The sequence below is a fragment of the Pelodiscus sinensis genome, chromosome 26 (assembly GCF_052426305.1).
Source record: "Pelodiscus sinensis isolate ZL-2025 chromosome 26, ASM5242630v1, whole genome shotgun sequence".
NCBI lineage: Eukaryota > Metazoa > Chordata > Testudines > Trionychidae > Pelodiscus > Pelodiscus sinensis.
In genome coordinates this window covers 21,173,978-21,192,315 of record NC_143077.1, presented here as the reverse complement: position 1 = coordinate 21,192,315, position 18,338 = coordinate 21,173,978, and the positions used below count along the sequence as shown (strand labels likewise).

Sequence of the window (18,338 nt, the reverse complement as noted above, 5' to 3'; positions counted from 1 at the left end):
ATTATGTTGCTGTACAGGTTGAACCTCTCTAGTCCAGCACCCTCTGGTTCCGAAAGAGAATTTTCCAGACCACAGGAGGTCAATATTGTCTAGCAGCATTACCAACACTTCCACTGCTTACTGCACTTGAGGGTACGTCTACACTACAGCGCTAATTCGAACTAACTTAGTTCGAATTAGTTCATTCGAACTAAGCTAATTCGAACTAACGCGTCTAGAACTAAAAACTAGTTCGAATTAGCATTTTGCTAATTCGAACTAGCATGTCCACATTGAGTGGACCCTGAACCGGGCTTAAGGATGGCCGGAAGCAGTGCCGGCAGGGCATCAGAGGAGGACTTAGAGCGTGGAGATGCTGTCTCAGGCTAGCCGAGGGCTGCGCTTAAAGGGTTCCGACCCCCACCCCAGACAGACAGTTCTCAGGGGTGCCCCGCTTGCAAAGCAGTCTTGGCTTGGATTGCCCGGAGTACCCACGCTGGGCACATCACAGCACTCGGCCATCAGACCGGCTGCACATGCCGCAGGCTGCCATCTGGGGAGAGGGGGCAATTGGGGGGCTGCAGGAGAGCTTCCACCCCCAGAAGCCCGCAGAGCCAGCCCAGTCCTCCCCATCGGGGGCTCATACCCCATTCCTCCCTCACCTCCTTCCACTTACCCTTCCCTAGCCCCCCTTCCTGATGTACGAAATAAAGAAAATGTGTGGTCAAAAATAGAATCTGTCTTTATTGAACAAAACTGGGGGAGACTGGGAAAAGGAGGTGGGAGAGGGGAAGAGAGAGGGTGGGAGAGGGGAGGGCAACTATAATGATCAGGGGTTGGGAACAGGTCCCATATGAAGAGAGGCTAAAGAGACTGGGACTTTTCAGCTTACAAAAGAGGAGATGGAGGGGGGACAGGATAGAGGTTTCTAAAAGCAGGAGTGGGGTGGAGAGGGTGCATACAGAAAAGTTCTTCGTTAGTTCCCATAAAGAAGGACTAGAGGACACCAAAGGAAAGGAATGGGTAGCAGGCTTCAAACAAGTAACAGAAAGTTGTTCTTCACAAAGCAAAGAGTCAACCTGTGGAACTCCTTGCTGCAGGAGGCTGTGAAGGATAGAACTAGAACAGAGTTTAAAGGGAAGTGAGATCAAGTCATGGAGGTTGGGTCCATGGAGTGGTATTAGCCAGGGGGTAGGAGTGGTGTCCCTGCCCAAGGTTTGTGGAAGGCTGGAGAGGGATGGCACGAGACAAATGGCTTGGTCACTGTCTTCGGTCCATCCCCTCCAGGGTTCCTAGGGTTGGCCGCTGTCGGCAGACAGGCTACTGGGCTAGATGGACCTTTGGTCTGACCCAGGACGGCCATTGTAAGCTCAGGGCTCAGGGTCGGGGGTCTCAGTGGACCCCCTTGCATTTTCATGCACACCTGCTCCTGGGTGGCCAGGCTGGCAGCTCTCCTGCCCAAGCCGGCCACTTTCCTGTGCCTAGTGCGGAGATCGTGGACGAGGTCCACGATCTCCGCACTAGCCCAGGCGGGTGCCCACCTCTTGCGGTCCCGGGCAAGCTCCTGGGAGCCGCCAGCCTGGTCCCGGGAAGAGGGGGAGGGCTGGGGGGCATCAGGTGGGTGGCTCGTGTTGTGCCAGGTGCAGAGTCTGCTGGCTGGGTGCTGGCAGGCTTGCACCTGGCACAGGCACCGTAGCCAGCCCGTGCCCCTTTAAGGAGTCCGGGGCCGGGAGGGGGGCATAGAGTTTCCCTGGTGTTGGCCAGAGTGGCCACCAGGGAAAGCTGGGGAGGGCTAGCCTCCCACTAGTTCGAATTAAGGGGCTACTCACCCCTTAATTCGAACTAGCTAGTTCGAACTAGGCTTAATCCTCGTGGAATGAGGATTACCTAGTTCGAACTAAGCGCTCCATTAGTTCGAATTAAGTTCGAACTAGCGGAGCGCTAGTGTAGCGCCTATGAAAGTTAGTTCGAACTAACGTCCATTAGTTCGAACTAACTTTGTAGTGTAGACATACCCTGAGAGAGCACATTCAGGGGTAAATTAGAGTTAAGCAGCACAGAAAACTAAACGCTAGGACTGGTAGCTGTAAACAAACTTTAGGGGCTGTGGGAAACATGGCCACACCATGAAAAGAGGACATCCAGCTAATTAAAATTATTCTGGACAACAGATGTTTCTGGAGCAGAGTGTTCTGGACTACAGAGGTTCAATCTGTAGAGCCATCGCAGTGATGCTCCTTCTGTCGGCAGTGAGAGTCCTCATCAAGAGCACTTGCCCTGATTTACCCGTCAGTATGGGGCACTGCCAGCACAAGCCCCAGGGCAGCTGTGCGCCGTCAGCCACCGGGACTCAGAGTAGTCTGATACAAGCAATGCAGGATCCACACTGACACTGTGTTGACCTAACTCCACTGATCCATGCCTCTTGTGCAGGTGGAGTTAGTAAGCAGGTGTAGTGGAAGACTCACAACAGCTGAAGCAACAATGTAGTGTAGGCAGGTTGATGCAGAGTAGTGCAGACCAAGTCATTTCTCAGGCCATTTCTCATTTTCTTCTGCAAAGAAATCTAGCTAGAGCAGTGTTTCCCCATTTTATTTGGCTGAGGAACCCTTTTCAGACTTTCAAGGAACCCCTAGGTTTGTTAAGCAAAAAAAAAAAGGGGGGGGGACCCACCAATTCATGAAAATCACATTCCTTCCAAGACCCTCCCACCTCCCTTCCTTGAGGCCTCATCCGCTCTGTTCCCCTCCTCTCCACCACTTGCTATCCCCAGCCCTTATACACTCTCACTAGGTTGAGACAGGAGGTGTGGGGTGGGAATGAGGGATTTGGGTGTGGGAAGGGGTGAGAAGTGCAAGCTCTGGGAGGGAATTTGGATGCAGCAGAAGGGGATGTTGGCTTGGGGAGGGGGCTCCAGGCTCGGGAGTGTTGGGTTCAGGTGGAAGGTTAGGGTGCTGAGTAAGCCAGGGCTTGTGGATGTGAGGGTGCAGGAGTTTGGGCTGGAGATGTGAGGGACTCAGGGCAAGGAGGCTGTGAGTATGATGGGCTCAGGACACAGATCTGTGATGTGTGGATGGTGGAGGAATGTTGTGGCAGAAGACTGAGGCTGTGGGGGTGCAGGAGTTTGGGGATGTAAGAGGCTCAGGACAGGGGGTTCCAGTGTATGACAGGCTCAGGTTTGGGGTGAGGTGGTGCAGGAGTGTTATGATGCTGCAGTGAGATGGGGGCTTGGCCCCAATTGGGGGCTTGTTGGCCAGGCTTCATTTTGAAATAAAAGATTGTCAAACTCAAAAGGTTTTAGCATTGCCTTTATTTATGAGAGGGGTGAGGAACCTATTTTGAGTCAAGGGTCACTGACCCGCAGAAAAGTCAGTTGGGGCCACACAAGTGAGATGCAAACCCCCCCCCCAAAACAAAAACCACACACACACACACGCAACACCACACATCCCTCCCAAAACCCCCAAGCCTCACTAATGTGGTCCCAAATGTGCTGGTGGGGACAGGGGACAGAGTGAAAGTGGGTGCTGGGGCGAGGATGCTGCTGGGTGGAAGGATGCTGGCTCAGGTGGCAGGGTGCTGGGGCAGGCAGGTGGCGGGGTGCTGAAGTCAGGGACATGGTCCTGCTGGGCACTAGGGTGACTGGCAGGGTGCTGGGGCTGGGGCCAGGGCGCTGGGGCTGGGGCCAGGGCGGTGCTGAGTCCTGGGGTGTGAGGCAGGGTGCTGGGGCCAGGGACAGGGTGGTGCTAGGGTGGATGGCGAGGCTGCCAAGGAGTGGGATAGGGATGGGGTGCAGGATCTGGGAGGGAGGTGGGGGGTGGAAGGAGGCAAGGTCTGGGTGGTAAGTAGGGTGCAGAAGCAGGCTGGATGTAGGGTGTCTGGCCAGGGGGAGGGAGCAGGAGCAGATTGGGGGTAGGGTGTCTGGCTACAAGGGATAGTGCAAGGAGGGGACTTGGGTAGGAGTTGGACCTCCCTGATCTGCCACCCTCTGGACCTGCCCTGGTCCCAGATGAGGGATTTTTGGACCAGGGGAGATCATTTCAGGGCTCCTGGTTCTCCCCCCTCCCCCCGTTCCAACCTGGCTTGTTTGCACCTCTATCCCCTGCAACCCAACTGAGCTGTCCACCACTGCTGGTTCCCTGCACTTCCCCCAAAACCATCCCCCACAAACCAAGGGAGTGCAGCACCAGTTCCCTGCAGCCCCTCACAGCCCAGCTGAGCGGCCCATCTGTTCTGTATGCCCTCCCCCATCCACCTCAGCCCAGCTGAGCCCTGCACTGGTTCCCTGCATGCCTCCCCCACGGCACAGCTGAGCCCCGTTTCCCTGCACTTCCCCCAAGCCCCGCAAAACTGCTGAGCCAAGAGCCAATTCCCTGCCCCTCCCTCCCCTTGAGTCTACCCTGGTTCCCAGCACCTCCCTCCTCCTGCAGCCAAACTGAGCTCTGAGCTCCACACCCCCCCCCACCCCACTGCCCAGCCCAGCTCCCCGGACCTCCCCACTCTGCAACCCAGCTGAACTCAATTTCCCTGCACCTTCCCCCAAAACATGCAGACATGCTGAGCCAGCGCTGATTCCCTGCCCCTCCCACCCTCCCTCCCCTTGACTGTGTCTACACTGGTGCGATCTTGCACCAAAATGGCCACTCTTGCGCAAAAACTTGCTTCCTGTCTACGCTGGCCGTGTGTTCTTGCGCAAGTACAATGATGTTCTTATGTATGAAATCGGGCTTCTAGTGCAAAAACTATGATGCTCCCGCTCAGGAATAAGCCCTTTTGCGCAACTGGTCTTGTAAAAGAGGCCAGTGTGGACAGGCAACATGAATTTCTTGTGCAAGAAAGCCCTATGGCTAAAATGGCCATCGGCATGTTCTTGGACAAGAGAGCATCCACACTGCCATAGATGCTCTTGTGCAAAAGCACAGCTCGCACATGGCAGTGTGGACGTGTTCTTGCACAAGATGTTCTTGCACAAGAAACTGCCAGTGTAGACATAGCCTAAGAGTTTCCTCGCATGAGCAAAATGAATTGTGTTGTGCACAAGTACTGAGTTCATGTGGCTTGTTTGGATGTGCCACTGTGGCACCCTAGTCATTCATAAATATTTTTAAACCTTTACCTTTTCCCTCTGCTGCCATGTCTCCTCTCCTTGCTCCATCACCTCCCCTGGTGCCTGCTGTCCCCCAACTCTTCACCCACCTCTGCTGTCCTGACCCCTGCCCTTCTCACTGCCCTCAGCCCTCCTGCAACCTGCCCCCCTCCACCAGCCCTTCTCTCCCCCTGTGCCCACTCCTCCAGTAGCCCCACTCCGATCATGTGAGCTACCCTCCTCATCTCCTCTTCTAACACCTGACTCTACACACCTGCCCTGCCTCTCTCCTCTGGTGCTGGTCCCTCCCCTGCAGGTGTCTGCCCTTCTGCTTCACCCCCAGAATACCCTGGCACTTGCACCTTCCCTTACCCCTGCACCCTCCTGGTGCCTCCCCCTTCCCTCACTGCCCCTACCCCCTTTGGCCTCTTTCTCCCTGATGCCTACCCCCTCTGCCCCCATTCCCCTCATGCCCCTGTGCCCTCACACATCACTTGCTCCATCCCGGTCTTCCTCATGCCCACTCCTTCTTTCAAGCCTTCTCCCAGCACCTCTTCCTCCCCCCTCTAGTCCCCAATGCCCTTACCCTCTCCCTTCCCAGCATCACCCTGTCTCCCTTCCAGTGACACCTCCCCTCCTGCCCTTTTCCTCATTGTCTGCACTTGGCCCCCTGGCATTTGTCTCTCCTCTACCCCTGTCCTTTTGGTGCCTTCCCCTCTCTTCCCCCTCTCCCCTCCGCACAAGCCCCTTCCTCTCCCAGCCCTTCCCCTTCCCCTCCGCACAAGCCCCTTCCTCTCCCAGCCCTTCCCCTTCCCCTCCTCTTCCGCACAAGCCCCTTCCTCTCCCAGCCCTTCCCCTCCTCCTACTTTCTGCCTTCCACTTTGCAGGGCTGAAGTCTGCATGCTTCATCCCTGGACTCTGAACCCACAACTCAGCCACGTGGCGCAACGCAGCGTCCAGCAGTTTTAAAATCCCGGGCTGTGACATTACGTCACGCCCGGGGATCTCCTGCCCACTGGTTTGAGCACGCCACACAGGGCAGCAGCAACCAGCAAGGGAGAGTTCAGTGAAGGTTGTGCACAACAGGGATTGGCCAAGGCTGGGGGAGAGATGCTCTGGGGCCAGGGCCCACTCCAGCTCCAAATATTGGTGGAGCATGGGCACCACGAGCCCATACAACTCGCTGCCCATGCCTCTGCTGGCTCTCTGTCTCTCTTTCAGGGGGGCGGGGGAGTGCTGGCTCCTCACAGAACCCCTAGTTTTGCTTCGCGGAACCCCAGGGTTCCCCGGTGCACCAATTGGGAAACACTGAGCTAGAGCATGCTACATCGTACAATGATCAAAGATCAAATGATCTTTCAGGGACGATTTGTACTGAGTGAGGGTTCTGCTACTGAGACTGTTCGTTAGAAAAGTGTCATTTCCAAGAAGAGAGCCAGCCATGACCCCCTGATACAAATATACCACTCTCAAAAAAGAACTCTGTGCAGAAGGGGCAGGGGAAAGTACTCTTGGGTGACTGATGTCTTACATAAGTGTGGAGTTCTCCACCAGGACTTGAAAGTCAAGGGAATTTCTCCCCAGTCTAGAATGGATGTGGGAGGTCCAGTTTCCTAAATTTTTCACTGCTCCAAGACTTTCCAAAAGCCTGTGGGCAGTTATTCTCAGTTGAATAAGCAAAAGACACTTTCTTAGAGACATTCTTTGGATTTTCCTGCCTTTAAGTAGTCTTGTGAATCTTGGGCCATAATCAAGTGAACTTTGTCCAGCTCAGAAAAGTAGACCCGTCTTAGACACTGTTCAAATGGTCCAGTCTGTGACTGGCAAATAGGCCGCAATACGTGCAGAAGGACATTAGCCAAAGAAACCGGCTCTGCATTTAAAACTCAGTAGGAGGTGGGGGCAGGCTGCCTTTTAAATTGCAGAGCCACAGCGGGGTTTGGTCCCAGCATGAACCAGGACTGTGCTGGGCTGCCTGTGGGGGATTCCGGTGGGAAGCTGGGACCCTCTGAAGACAGGGGCTGCTGCCACAAAGCAGTGGGTCTGGCCCACGAAAGCTCATCACCTAATTAACCATCTTGTCAGTCTGTAAAGTGCTGCATCGTCCTGTCTTTTGTTTCAGCCAGACCAGACTAACACGGCTGCCTCTCTATCACTGTTCAAGTTGAGTGTCCCTTTCACAATATTCAGATTGTCAACTAGGTTTCAAAGTTAACACACTATTAAGATAAATAGAACACTCCACACATCTCAGTGCTATTATCTGAGTTTAACAACAGTACATCAGTTACCTGCAATTTGCATTCAGAGAACTCTTTGTAATCACAAGGTCTTGTCTAAATCAGACAGAAAAGTATTTTTATAATGTGTTAGTTGTTAAAGATGTGGGCAGGACACGTTTTATTTTAATGTGCTAATTTCAAATCAGGCCACTTATTCAGGTCTCTAAATGTGTACTTAGGAGCCTAAATTTAGCCACCTTTTTATAAAATCTTGGCCTCATTACTATTATATACATCCCAGACACTGCCGTGGTGGAATTTCCTGAATTCTGAAGGCATGCATCCTCCCCAGGTAACAAAGACATCTCCACCAGTGATGCTTGAAGTGCAGTTTGTGTCTTTAAAATGTTCTAGTTTACACCAAAATTATGATCCTAGCAGTGCCTTGAGATCCTAACCATCAGCTTCTCCAGTTTTGCTTGCTGAAACCAATTATTCTCTTGCCAATTGCCTCCTGATGAACCAAAGTTTCAAGTCTTGTATGATGCACATTGCATTTCATACACAGATAATTAAGGTTCCCCTTATAATATGAAGGTTTCAGGGGTCATCTGAAACTTTTGCTGAATCAAGAATTCAGATAACCAGTAGTTCAGGATAGGGATGTAACGGAGTAGTCGACTACCTGCATTTCCCCGCCTTGCTGCCAAGGACGGGCAGTGGGAAGAGGAGGAGAGCCAGCTTAAAAGCCAGTTCCCCTCAGCACTGTCTCTGTGGTGCCACCTGCCCCCTCCTGCGCTGCTGCCTATCAGAGGCAGCAGTGGGGAAGAGGGGTGGGCTAGGAGAGGATGCTCTGGCAGCAGCCCTTGTCTGCAGGAGATTCCAACTCCTTGCTGGATCCCATAAGAACAGCTGTACTGGGTCAGACCAAAGGTCCATCTAGCCTAGTATCCTGTCTACCGACAGTGGCCAGCACCAGGTGCCCCAGAGAGGGTGGACCAAAGACAACGATCAAGCGATTTGTCTCCTGCCATCCCTCTCCAGCCTCTGACAGAGGCCAAGGACACCATTTTATCCCCTGGCTAATAGCCTTTTATGGCCCTAATCTCCATGAAATTATCTAGCTTCTCTTTAAACTCAATTATAGTCCTAGCCTTCACAGCCTCCTCTGGCAAGGAGTTCCACAGGTTGACTACACGCTGTGTGAAGAAGAACTTTCTTTTATTAGTTTTAAACCTGCTCCCCATTAATTTCATTTGGTGTCCTCTAGTTCTTCTATTTAGGAAACTAAATAACTTTTCTTTATCGGCCCTCTCCACACCACTCATGATTTTATAGACCTCTATCATATCCCCCCGCAGTCTCCTCTTTTCTAAACTGAAAAGTCCCAGTTGCTTTAACCTCTCCTCATATGGGACCCGTTCCAAACCCCTAATCATTTTAGCTGCCCTTTTCTGAACCCTTTCCAAGGCCAAAATATCTTTTTTGAGGTGAGGAGACCATATCTGCACACAGTATTCAAGATGTGGGTGTACTATAGTTTTATACAGGGGCAGTAAGATATTCTGGGTCTTATTTTCTATCCCTTTCCTAATAATTCCTAGCATCCTATTTGCCTTTTTGACCGCCGCTGCACACTGTGTGGAAGTTTTCAGAGAACTGTCCACGATAACTCCAAGATCTCTTTCCTGATTTGTCGTAGCCAAATTAGCCCCCATCATACTGTACGTATAGTTGGGGTTATTTTTCCCCGATGTGAATTACTTTACACTTATCCACATTAAATTTCATTTGCCATTTTGTTGCCCAATCACTCAGTTTGGTGAGATCTTCTTGGAGTCCCTCACAGTCTGCTTCTGTCTTGGCTATCCTAAACAGTTTGGTATCATCTGCAAACTTTACTACCTCACTGCTTACCCCTTTCTCCAGATCATTTATGAATAAGTTGAAAAGGATTGGTCCCAGGACTGACCCTTGGGGGACACCACTAGTTACTCCTCTCCAATCTGAAAATTTACCATTTCTTTCTACCCTTTGATTCCTGTCTTTTAACCAGTTCTCAACCCAAGAAAGGACCTTCCCTCTTATCCCATGGCCATGGAATTTACACAAGAGCCTTTGGTGAGGGATCTTGTCAAAGGCTTTCTGAAAATCCAAGTATACTATATCTACTGGATCCCCCTTGTCCGCATGTTTGTTAACCCCTTCAAAGAACTCTAACAGATTAGGAAGACAGGATTTCCCTTTACAGAAACCATGTTGACTTTTGTCCAACAAATTATGTTCTTCTACATGCTTCACAATTTTATTCTTTACTATTGTTTCGACTAATTTGCCCGGTACTGAAGTTAGACTTACCGGTCTGTAATTGCCAGGATCGCCTCTAGAGCCCTTTTTAAATATTGGTGTCACATTGGCTACCTTCCAGTCATTAGGTACGGAAGCCGATTTAAAGGATAGGTTACAAACCACAGATAATAGCTCAGCAATTTCCCATTTGAGTTCTTTTAGAACCTTTGGATGAATGCCATCCGGTCCCGGAGATTTGTTAACATTAAGTTTTTCCTATTTGTTCCAAAACCTCCTCTAATGACACTTCAATCCGGGACAGTTCCTCAGATTCATCACCCACAAAGGACGGTGTAGATTCAGGAATCTCCCCAATGTCCTCAGCCATGAAGACTGAAGCAAAGAAATCATTTAGTTTCTCCGCAATGGCTTTCTCGTCCTTGATTGCTCCTTTTATAGCTCGATCATCTAGGCGACCCACAGGTTTTTTAGCAGGCTTCCTGCTTCTAATGTACTTAAAAAACATTTTGTTATTTCTTTTTGAGTTTTTGGCTAGCTGTTCCTCAAAATCTTTTTTTGCTTTTCTTATTACATTTTTACATTTGATTTGACAGTGTTTATGTTCTTTTCTATTTATCTCACTAGGATTGGACTTCCACTTCCCCCGTGGCTATGGGCTGATGCCAGCTGGGCAGGCAGCCTGGCTCAGTCCCGGCTTGCACCAGGACCAAACACCACTGCGGCTCTGCAATTTAAAAAGCAGTAGGAGCCAGGCAGCCTGCATTTTAAATTACAGAGCCACAGTGAAGTTTGGTCCCGGCATGAGCCGGGACTGAGCCAGCTACCTTCCCCTATTAATGGAGTAGGTGATAAAATTTGACTAAATTAGTAAAATAACCTCATTTTAACATCCCTTGTTTAGGAACACTGTATAGCTGATTACCGCAAATCCTCTCCAGCCAAGGGAGACATAACTGGAGGACAGTTCATCTGCTTACATGTGACTAACATATACAGCTTTTATAAACCCACCACTCTGCTTATGTCATGACTGTTTCAGTACAGAAGATATTAAAATTAAGTTTATGAAAGAAATGTAAGAAACAAACAGGTGTCTCAGTTTATAACAGTTAAGCTTTTAAGCAAAGTATGACATTTTAAATCTTTATTGGAGACTGGTACTTCAAGGTCAGACAAAATAAAAATAAGAGCCACCTGCAAACAGGGTTCTCCCCCAAATTGGTTAACACACAGAAACCAATAAACGGAGCATGCCTGACACTTATTACAAAGACTCCATTCTGAGTTACTTATAACACTGCCAAACTTTAAACACAGGCTGAAATTTTCCATTCTGGGTGCCTGCCTAAGGCTGATTTTTTCTAAATGTTAGTACAAAGCTGTTTTCAAGAGAAAAGTTAGGCAAACCAACACTCTTCTTAAAAAATAACAAATAAACTAGTAGCACCTTAAAGACTAACAAAACATGTAGATGGTATCATGAGCTTTCGTGGACGCAACCTACTTCTTCAGATGAACATAACTTTCTTCCGGCATTTGAAAATTATTTACATGATTTGAGATGCTTAATCTCCTGCATGCTTTGGAGGAGGAACTTGGAACTGGACAGGGATACTGCTCTTGTGTCAGATGCAGCTTTTGCTGTTCTAGTGTAAATCCAGAAAGTAAATCCAATTTGCACATGCTCAGTAGAGGTTTGTAAAAGCCAGCAGCATTTTTCTCTGCACCATGTAGGCTCCATCCGCACATAGCCTAGGTCACCACTGAAGAGCTAAGGAAGGCATTTCCTATTGGGGTGTTCGATATCATGTAACTGAATAGTTGTGTAACCTCATGAAATCTTAGCGGTTACACAACTATTTGATAGTTCTCTGGGGCAGGCGGGCAGCCAGTACGCTGCCAGCCCACTCCTGGGGAGCCCCTTGCCACCCTGTGCTGCTGCTTCTGTATCAGAAGCAGCAGTGCAGGGTGGCAGGTGGGAGTTGGTCCACCAAGGGAGCCACTTTAAAAACCGGCTCTCCACACTGACTGGCTCCCTGCCGCCCCACGCTGCTGCCTCTGATAGAGTGGAGAGGTGTAGGCTGGGAACAAAAGTCAGGGGCAGGGACAGAAGACTTATAACTACAGGTTGGACCACCCAAAACTGGGAACCCCTCATCTGGCAACATCCGTGGTCTGGTAGGACCACAGGTGTTCTTGGACCCGGGAATTCTGGCTGGGAACCCCAATAGCAAAGAGGGCTGGCACTGCAGAGCCTTGGTAGTACAACAGGGGCTGGGACCAGGTACGCAATGGACCCAGCAGCGGGGTCAGGGCCAGGGACATGGCAACATTCCTGCCCAGAAAATAAATTAGAATCCCACTGATAAAATGTGCCTCTCTTTCCCCTCTAGTGGCTGGTTCACATAACAGATAAGAGATTATTACTGTTTCCCAGTAGGGACATGAAAGTGTTTTAAGCCGGCTCCCAGCACACACTGGCTCCCAGGGAGTCACCTGCCCCTCCCATATTGCTGCCTCTGATACAGAGGCAGCAGTGAGGAGCAAGGTGGACGCAGGAGCTGGTACGCGTGGGAAACCAGCTTAAAAGCTGACCCCCCTCCACGCGTATAACCATTGAAATTTTCAGTGGTTACTTTAATTAAATACATTTTAATATCCATAGTTACCAGACAAGCAAATTGTAGAAGTCTGTGGCCTTCATGTCCCACTCCTGCTGATGACCCACATGAGGGTCAATACAATTCTACCTCACTAATTTTTTTCATTAAAAAGCTTCAGGAATTTACATTAAAACACCTACCTTAAAAGAACCAAAAGTTGCAAGTCAAGCTCTTAAAGAGTTTAAAGCACCAGAATGAAGGTTACATGCACAACTTGAATTCAACCCCTGTGCGTGTATGCACTCTAAGCCTTTAATATGATTTATCATGCTTCACTTAGCGCATATGATGGATAGTGCTCAAGAAATGCATCAGGGTGAAGTGATTGAAACTGTTCTCTGTAGGATCTCTACCTTATTTACTGCAAATGGAAAGGTGTGTAGCAAAAGAGGCGGGGAACTGCAGGCCTCATAGGTAAGAGATGAATGACACCCTGGAGAATTGGACTCTATACTTGCCTGTATCATGATGTCCCAATTGGATGCTTTTCACAAGTGGTTGCTAATTGGAGTTTTTCATTTTCTGAGTGCCTAACTGAAGACATTTGGGGTGAGATTTGCAGAAATGCTAAGCACTGTGAAAACAAATCTCAGAGGGGTAGCCTTGTTAATCTGTAACTTTACAAATGAGTAGTCCTTGGACTGCCTCTAAGGTACTACAGGACTACTACTCATTTTTCACTGTTCTCCATTTTATCAGTCAGGGGTGGGGAACCTAAGGCCCTGGGGGTCAGATGCAGCCCCCCATCCCCTAGCACTAGGGAGCCTGAGCTGGTGCTCCAACTGCCTGCTGCACCAGCATAGGGCTGGAGAACACAAAATCTACTAGCCTGGCCCTCCCCCTACACTCTGGTGCGGAGGGGAACATGGTGTCTTTCTCCTCCTGAGCTGGGGGCCATGTCAATGAGGATTTGGTTTTTTGCTTCTCACTTGTGTGCAGTACCTTATTGACTTTCTGTGGGTCAGCAGCCAACAACCCAAAAAAGGTTCCCAACCCCTGTTATAGGTAGAGAACTAACATCATCTTGCCTTAATATAGGTGAAGATCTCAGATAGTGTGATGAAGAGGACCTTAGAAAAGCTCATAAGTAAATTACTAGCTGTGTATTCAGTGCAAGGGTTTCCCTGTTGTGCAGCAAATGCAGCATTGGGTGATACAAGGGGAGAAACATAAAAAGCAATAAGCTATAAATTCGATTGACACTGTCCACTCAAAAGGGCCGTATTGCGGGAGAAATAACAATAGTAATAAGTGATAGGTGGCCGTGCCAGCACAATCTCACGCACACACACGGGCGCGCGCTCTCACGCACACACACGGGCGCGCGCTCTCACGCACACTCTCACACGCACACTCGCGCACGCTCTCACACTCGCGCACGCTCTCACACACGCGCACGCTCTCACACGCGCGCACGCTCTCACACGCTCGCGCACGCTCTCACACGCTCGCGCACGCTCTCACACGCTCTCACACGCGCGCACGCTCACGCACGCACGCACGCACACGCACGCTCTCACACGCACACACGCGCACGCTCTCACGCACGCACGCGCACACTCACGCACGCTCTCACGCACGCACGCGCACACTCGCGCGCGCTCTCACGCACGCACGCGCACACTCGCGCGCGCTCTCACGCACACGCGCGCGCACTCGCGCGCGCTCTCACACGCGCGCGCACTCGCGCACGCTCTCACACGCGCGCGCGCACTCGCGCACGCTCTCACACGCGCGCGCGCACTGGCGCACGCTCTCACACGCGCGCGCGCACTGGCGCACGCTCTCACACGCGCGCACGCTCTCGCACGCTCTCACGCACGCGCACGCTCTCACGCACGCGCGCACACACGCGCACGCTCTCACACGCGCGCACTGGCGCACGCTCTCACACGCGCGCACACTCGCGCACGCTCTCACACTCGCGCACGCTCTCACACACGCGCACGCTCTCACACGCACACACGCGCACACTCGCACGCTCACGCACGCTCTCACACGCTCACGCGCACACTCACACGCTCACGCGCACACTCACGCACACGCTCACGCGCACACTCACGCACACGCTCACGCACACACTCACGCACACACTCACGCACACACTCACGCACACACGTGCACACTCACGCACGCTCTCACGCGCACACACGTGCACACTCACACGCTCACGCACGCTCTCACGCACACACGTGCACACTCACGCACGCTCTCACGCACACACGTGCACACTCACGCACGCTCTCACGCACACACGTGCACACTCACGCACGCTCTTACACGCACACACGCGGGTCCGGCTCGCAGCACAATCCCTAGTTTCCGAGCGCCTGACTCTGACACCAACTTCCGCGCGCGGGTAACTCGGAGCCCGGAGCCCCCCCCCCCCCCCCGTGTCACCTCAGCAGGCTCCGCGCCCCACGCCCGTGCTCGAGCCTCGGAGCCCGCGGGACGCCCCGCCCCCGCCCCCGCCCCCGCCCCGCGGCCCGGCCGCGCTCACCAGCTCGGGCAGTCGAACAGCGACAGGCCGCCACCCGAGTTCGCGTTCGCCGCCATCTTGTAGCTACTCCATTCAAGAGGGCGCGGGGCAGGCTGGGAAACAGGAGGACCGGTCGGGGGCGATCCCGGCATGCACCGCGCGCCGCTCCCGTCACAGTGACAGTGATTGGCGGCAGGGGGCGGGGCGAGCAAACACCCGCCCTGCGTGTGGAAAGGCTGCGCGGCCGAGCAGAGCCGAGGCCGGGTCCAAGCCTGAGCCCCGCTCGCAAATCGGGGGGGGTAACAGGCCCAGCTGGGCAGCGGCCCTGTCCCGGCTCCCCGGCGCCGCCGCTGGCTCCGGGACTCACGGGACTCGCTCCGGGCTGTCCCCCTTTCCGGAAAAGCGGCAAAAAGCGCCCGTGTAGACGCGGGTCTTTCAGCAAGCCAAGCACTGAGGGAGCGTCTGGAAACGGGTTTATCTTCCCACAGATCCGCGTCGAGCCGGGCGCTTTTCCCGCAAAGCTCCGCACTGGAAATAAAGCAGCAGCCATTTTTATGCAAATGAAGCGGGGGAGGGGGATTTAAATCCCCGCTTCATTTGCAATTGCGATGTGTCTAATTTGCATCCCTGTCACGGAAAAGGGATGCAGTCTAGACACAGCCCTGGGAGCAACTCATTTCTGAGTCTTGGGACCAGCTGTGGCGGTGTTTCAAAGGGGCAGCACCAGATGGAGCCCAGGAGCAGCTGTGCGGTGCTTCCCCTTTGAAACACCACTGCAGTATTTCAAAGTGGCATTGCCACGTGGAGCCTGGGGGCAGCTGGGGGCTCCTTAGCTGACCTTGCGCGAGGCGTTTCTACAGAACCCGGAGTCAGGTAGGTAGTCCCCATCTGATCCCAGGCTCCCTGCAGTGCTACCACTTTGAAATGCCACACAAAGCCGGTGTCAGCTGAGTCCAGGCTTTGCACACTTTGAAATGCCGCACTCATGGGGACACTACTCAAAGCAGCAAGCTCTTTTCACACACCTACCTTACCTTTCTCACACATCTGTTTCTTTCTCTAGATTCTCTCCCTGTGGAAGACCACCCAGGGCAAATACCAGGTAGCAGGGATTTACTTAGACACCATCAAAATCAGGTTTTCATGTCAAGATGAAAACTATGGACTTGCAATCCAGCCTTCCTTAATCTTTTCTTGTACGTAACTGTTAGTACTGAGAAAAGAGTTTGCATTTAAGAAAGCGTATCTCCCCTTCTTATCCCATTGGTAAATCTCACCTAGGCTCAGAAAAGAAACTGCTAAAATCATCTGATCACTGTCTGTTTTTATAAAATAAAAATGTAGAGATCATTGATCAAAGAAACTGTTAGGGCAGCGTTTAAAGGGGAGATCTTATTTTCCACATGAAATTATCTGATTTCTAGAGCCCTGAAAATTCATGGATACCCACTTTATAATCTGAGTATCCACATCTGTGGCTCACTTGTGTATTCAGATAAAAATTTTGTATCCACAGAGGGGTCTACTGGTTTCTCTGTTTCTAGTAACTCATTTAAAAATATATGCTTTTATCCAGGTTCTGGGAAAAACCCTACTGCCTAAGGGGATGGAGGGAGGGCAGATTTCACATGGAATGGTTATAATGGTTCTGCCTGGCCTGGGAATCCATGAATCTGAGTTCAACATGCTTATAACAGCTGCAGCTCTGCATGATGAGTTGACTCTTCAAATCTCGTACTCCCCAGCTTTCATGGGTTGGTCAGGACAGAACTGCCCCTCCCCAATGCATAACCAGCCAAATGTATTCCATGGCTGCTGGTGGTATTTATAGTTTGCCACCTTCTGAAGCATCAGAGATTGGCCATTGGATGGAGTGGACCTCTGCTGTGACTGATTGGCAGATCGGGTTTTGAGAGAATTTTCCCCAGGTGTCTTGGGTTGAGACTTAAGAATAGCCTGTCTTCTGACCGTGATCAGTGCCCTAGAGGGAATGAAAATAGAATCAAATGATCCATCCTGTCACTCAACCATCTTCTGGCAAGCAGACTAGGCCACCCGTTCCCATCCTGACTATTAGCCATTGACGGACCTGCCTTCCATTAAATTTATCTAGTTCTTTGAGTCTTATAAAAAATTCCCTACCATTTAAACACTCATTAAAAATAAAATTGAAAAAGCATGGAAACAAAAACCCATTTCTTCAGCACGATTTTCCTTCTGCAGCAGGGCCTGCTGTCTTTTTAATTAATGTTGCTTAAATGCAACTTCCTTTTGCAAGAGCTCTGTATGAAAGCAGAGCACGTGTTGTGTGCATTAAGAGCCAGTGCGGGCACGTCATTTTAACTGCTCCTGGAGAGGAGAAAGCACCGTGTAGTTCTTCTGAAATGTGGAACATAAAGAAGGGTTTTTTCAGATTCTGGTCTTCCTCTTTGAACAGACCTGGGCTGTAGCCTGGTGCAGGCAAGCTGATGGCTCTAGCAGGACCAGCAGGGGTCTTTCCAAGATGGCTACCAAGATGGTGACAGAGGTTGGGCCATGCCCAGCTTGCACTGTAGAATCTGTTCTCTGCACTATTAGAAAGTTTGAAACAGGCAAAACTGGAGCCACCCATTCTCCTGGCACAGAATGGAAAGGAGGCAAAGGTCACGCTGGGGTCGGGTAGCAGGACACATCACTGCAATGGAACTGCAGCTAAACTTGCCCTAACTGGAACACGAGAAGGAGCTGCCTAGTCGCTCGGGTGGGCGGTGGACTTCGGCCCCTTCCAGAGCAGGCCTCTTTCCATTGGCCAGGGGGGCCTGGAAGTAAATAGGGTGGAATGGTGCAGAGAAGGGTGAGACCATCAGTGCTAGGAGAGAGATATTGGGTAACATCTGAGCTCCGTCCCATCAGCCTTCCAACTGCCCCTGCTCCATGTGTTAGAACTGTGGGCAGGAGGGTGGGCTAGGACTCTCAGGTGTGCCCACTGGAGACACCCACAGGGCAACAGGCTGGTGAGAACTGCTTGGCCAAAGAGCAAAACCAGGGAATTCAAACCCAGAGGTGGAAAGCTGTCAAGCACCAGAAACTGGGCACAGCATCTGCAGGAGGAAGCTTGGTCACAGATCATTTAGCAGCAAAGGCCACAGCTTTCTAGTCTATTCTCAAGCTGCAACAACCATGGCACATCCCCCACACAGGGCACACAGGAGTCACTTTGAAACACAGGCAGCACAACACTGCAGGCACTTTCCAGTCAAAACAGCAGACGCCACACTGTCCATGGAGGAGGCAAAGGTGTGGCTCTTAGGAGCTATGCCCGCCGGTGCCAGGAGCAGCATGCACTGACATGGAGGTCTCTTGCCCCTTAAAGCAGACAGGGTGGGATGAACTCCCCAAACAGTCATTACAGGACTGTGATGGTAGGCAGGTCTTTCAATGCACATGATACAATCAAAGGCCTGGAAGATACCCGGAGAGGACATCTGGTCCACTCCCCTTACCCAGAGCAGGACTTCCCAACCATGTTCAGTAAGGGACCAAATTCAGTGTACTTTTAACTAAAGTGTAATTAGAGTTTCAGGATGCAGATCACATGCGCAGGTGAGTTCCTGCTCACT

At 51.4% G+C, this 18,338-nt stretch overlaps 1 protein-coding gene across 2 annotated transcripts in view; it reads right to left on the bottom strand.

Moving 5' to 3' along the window:
• Positions 1–14,905, bottom strand: part of PPP1R8 (protein phosphatase 1 regulatory subunit 8) — a 45,700-nt gene extending 30,795 nt beyond the window's left edge. The window contains exon 1 of one of the 2 annotated variants that reach the window (XM_075908700.2): positions 14,761–14,905. In XM_075908700.2, coding sequence (XP_075764815.1) covers positions 14,761–14,891 — 131 coding nt within the window. In that variant the 5' untranslated portion in view covers positions 14,892–14,905. The remainder of the gene's footprint in view (positions 1–14,760) is intronic. The other variant, XM_075908701.2, reaches the window with a different exon arrangement.
• Positions 14,906–18,338: the final 3,433 nt, after the last annotated feature.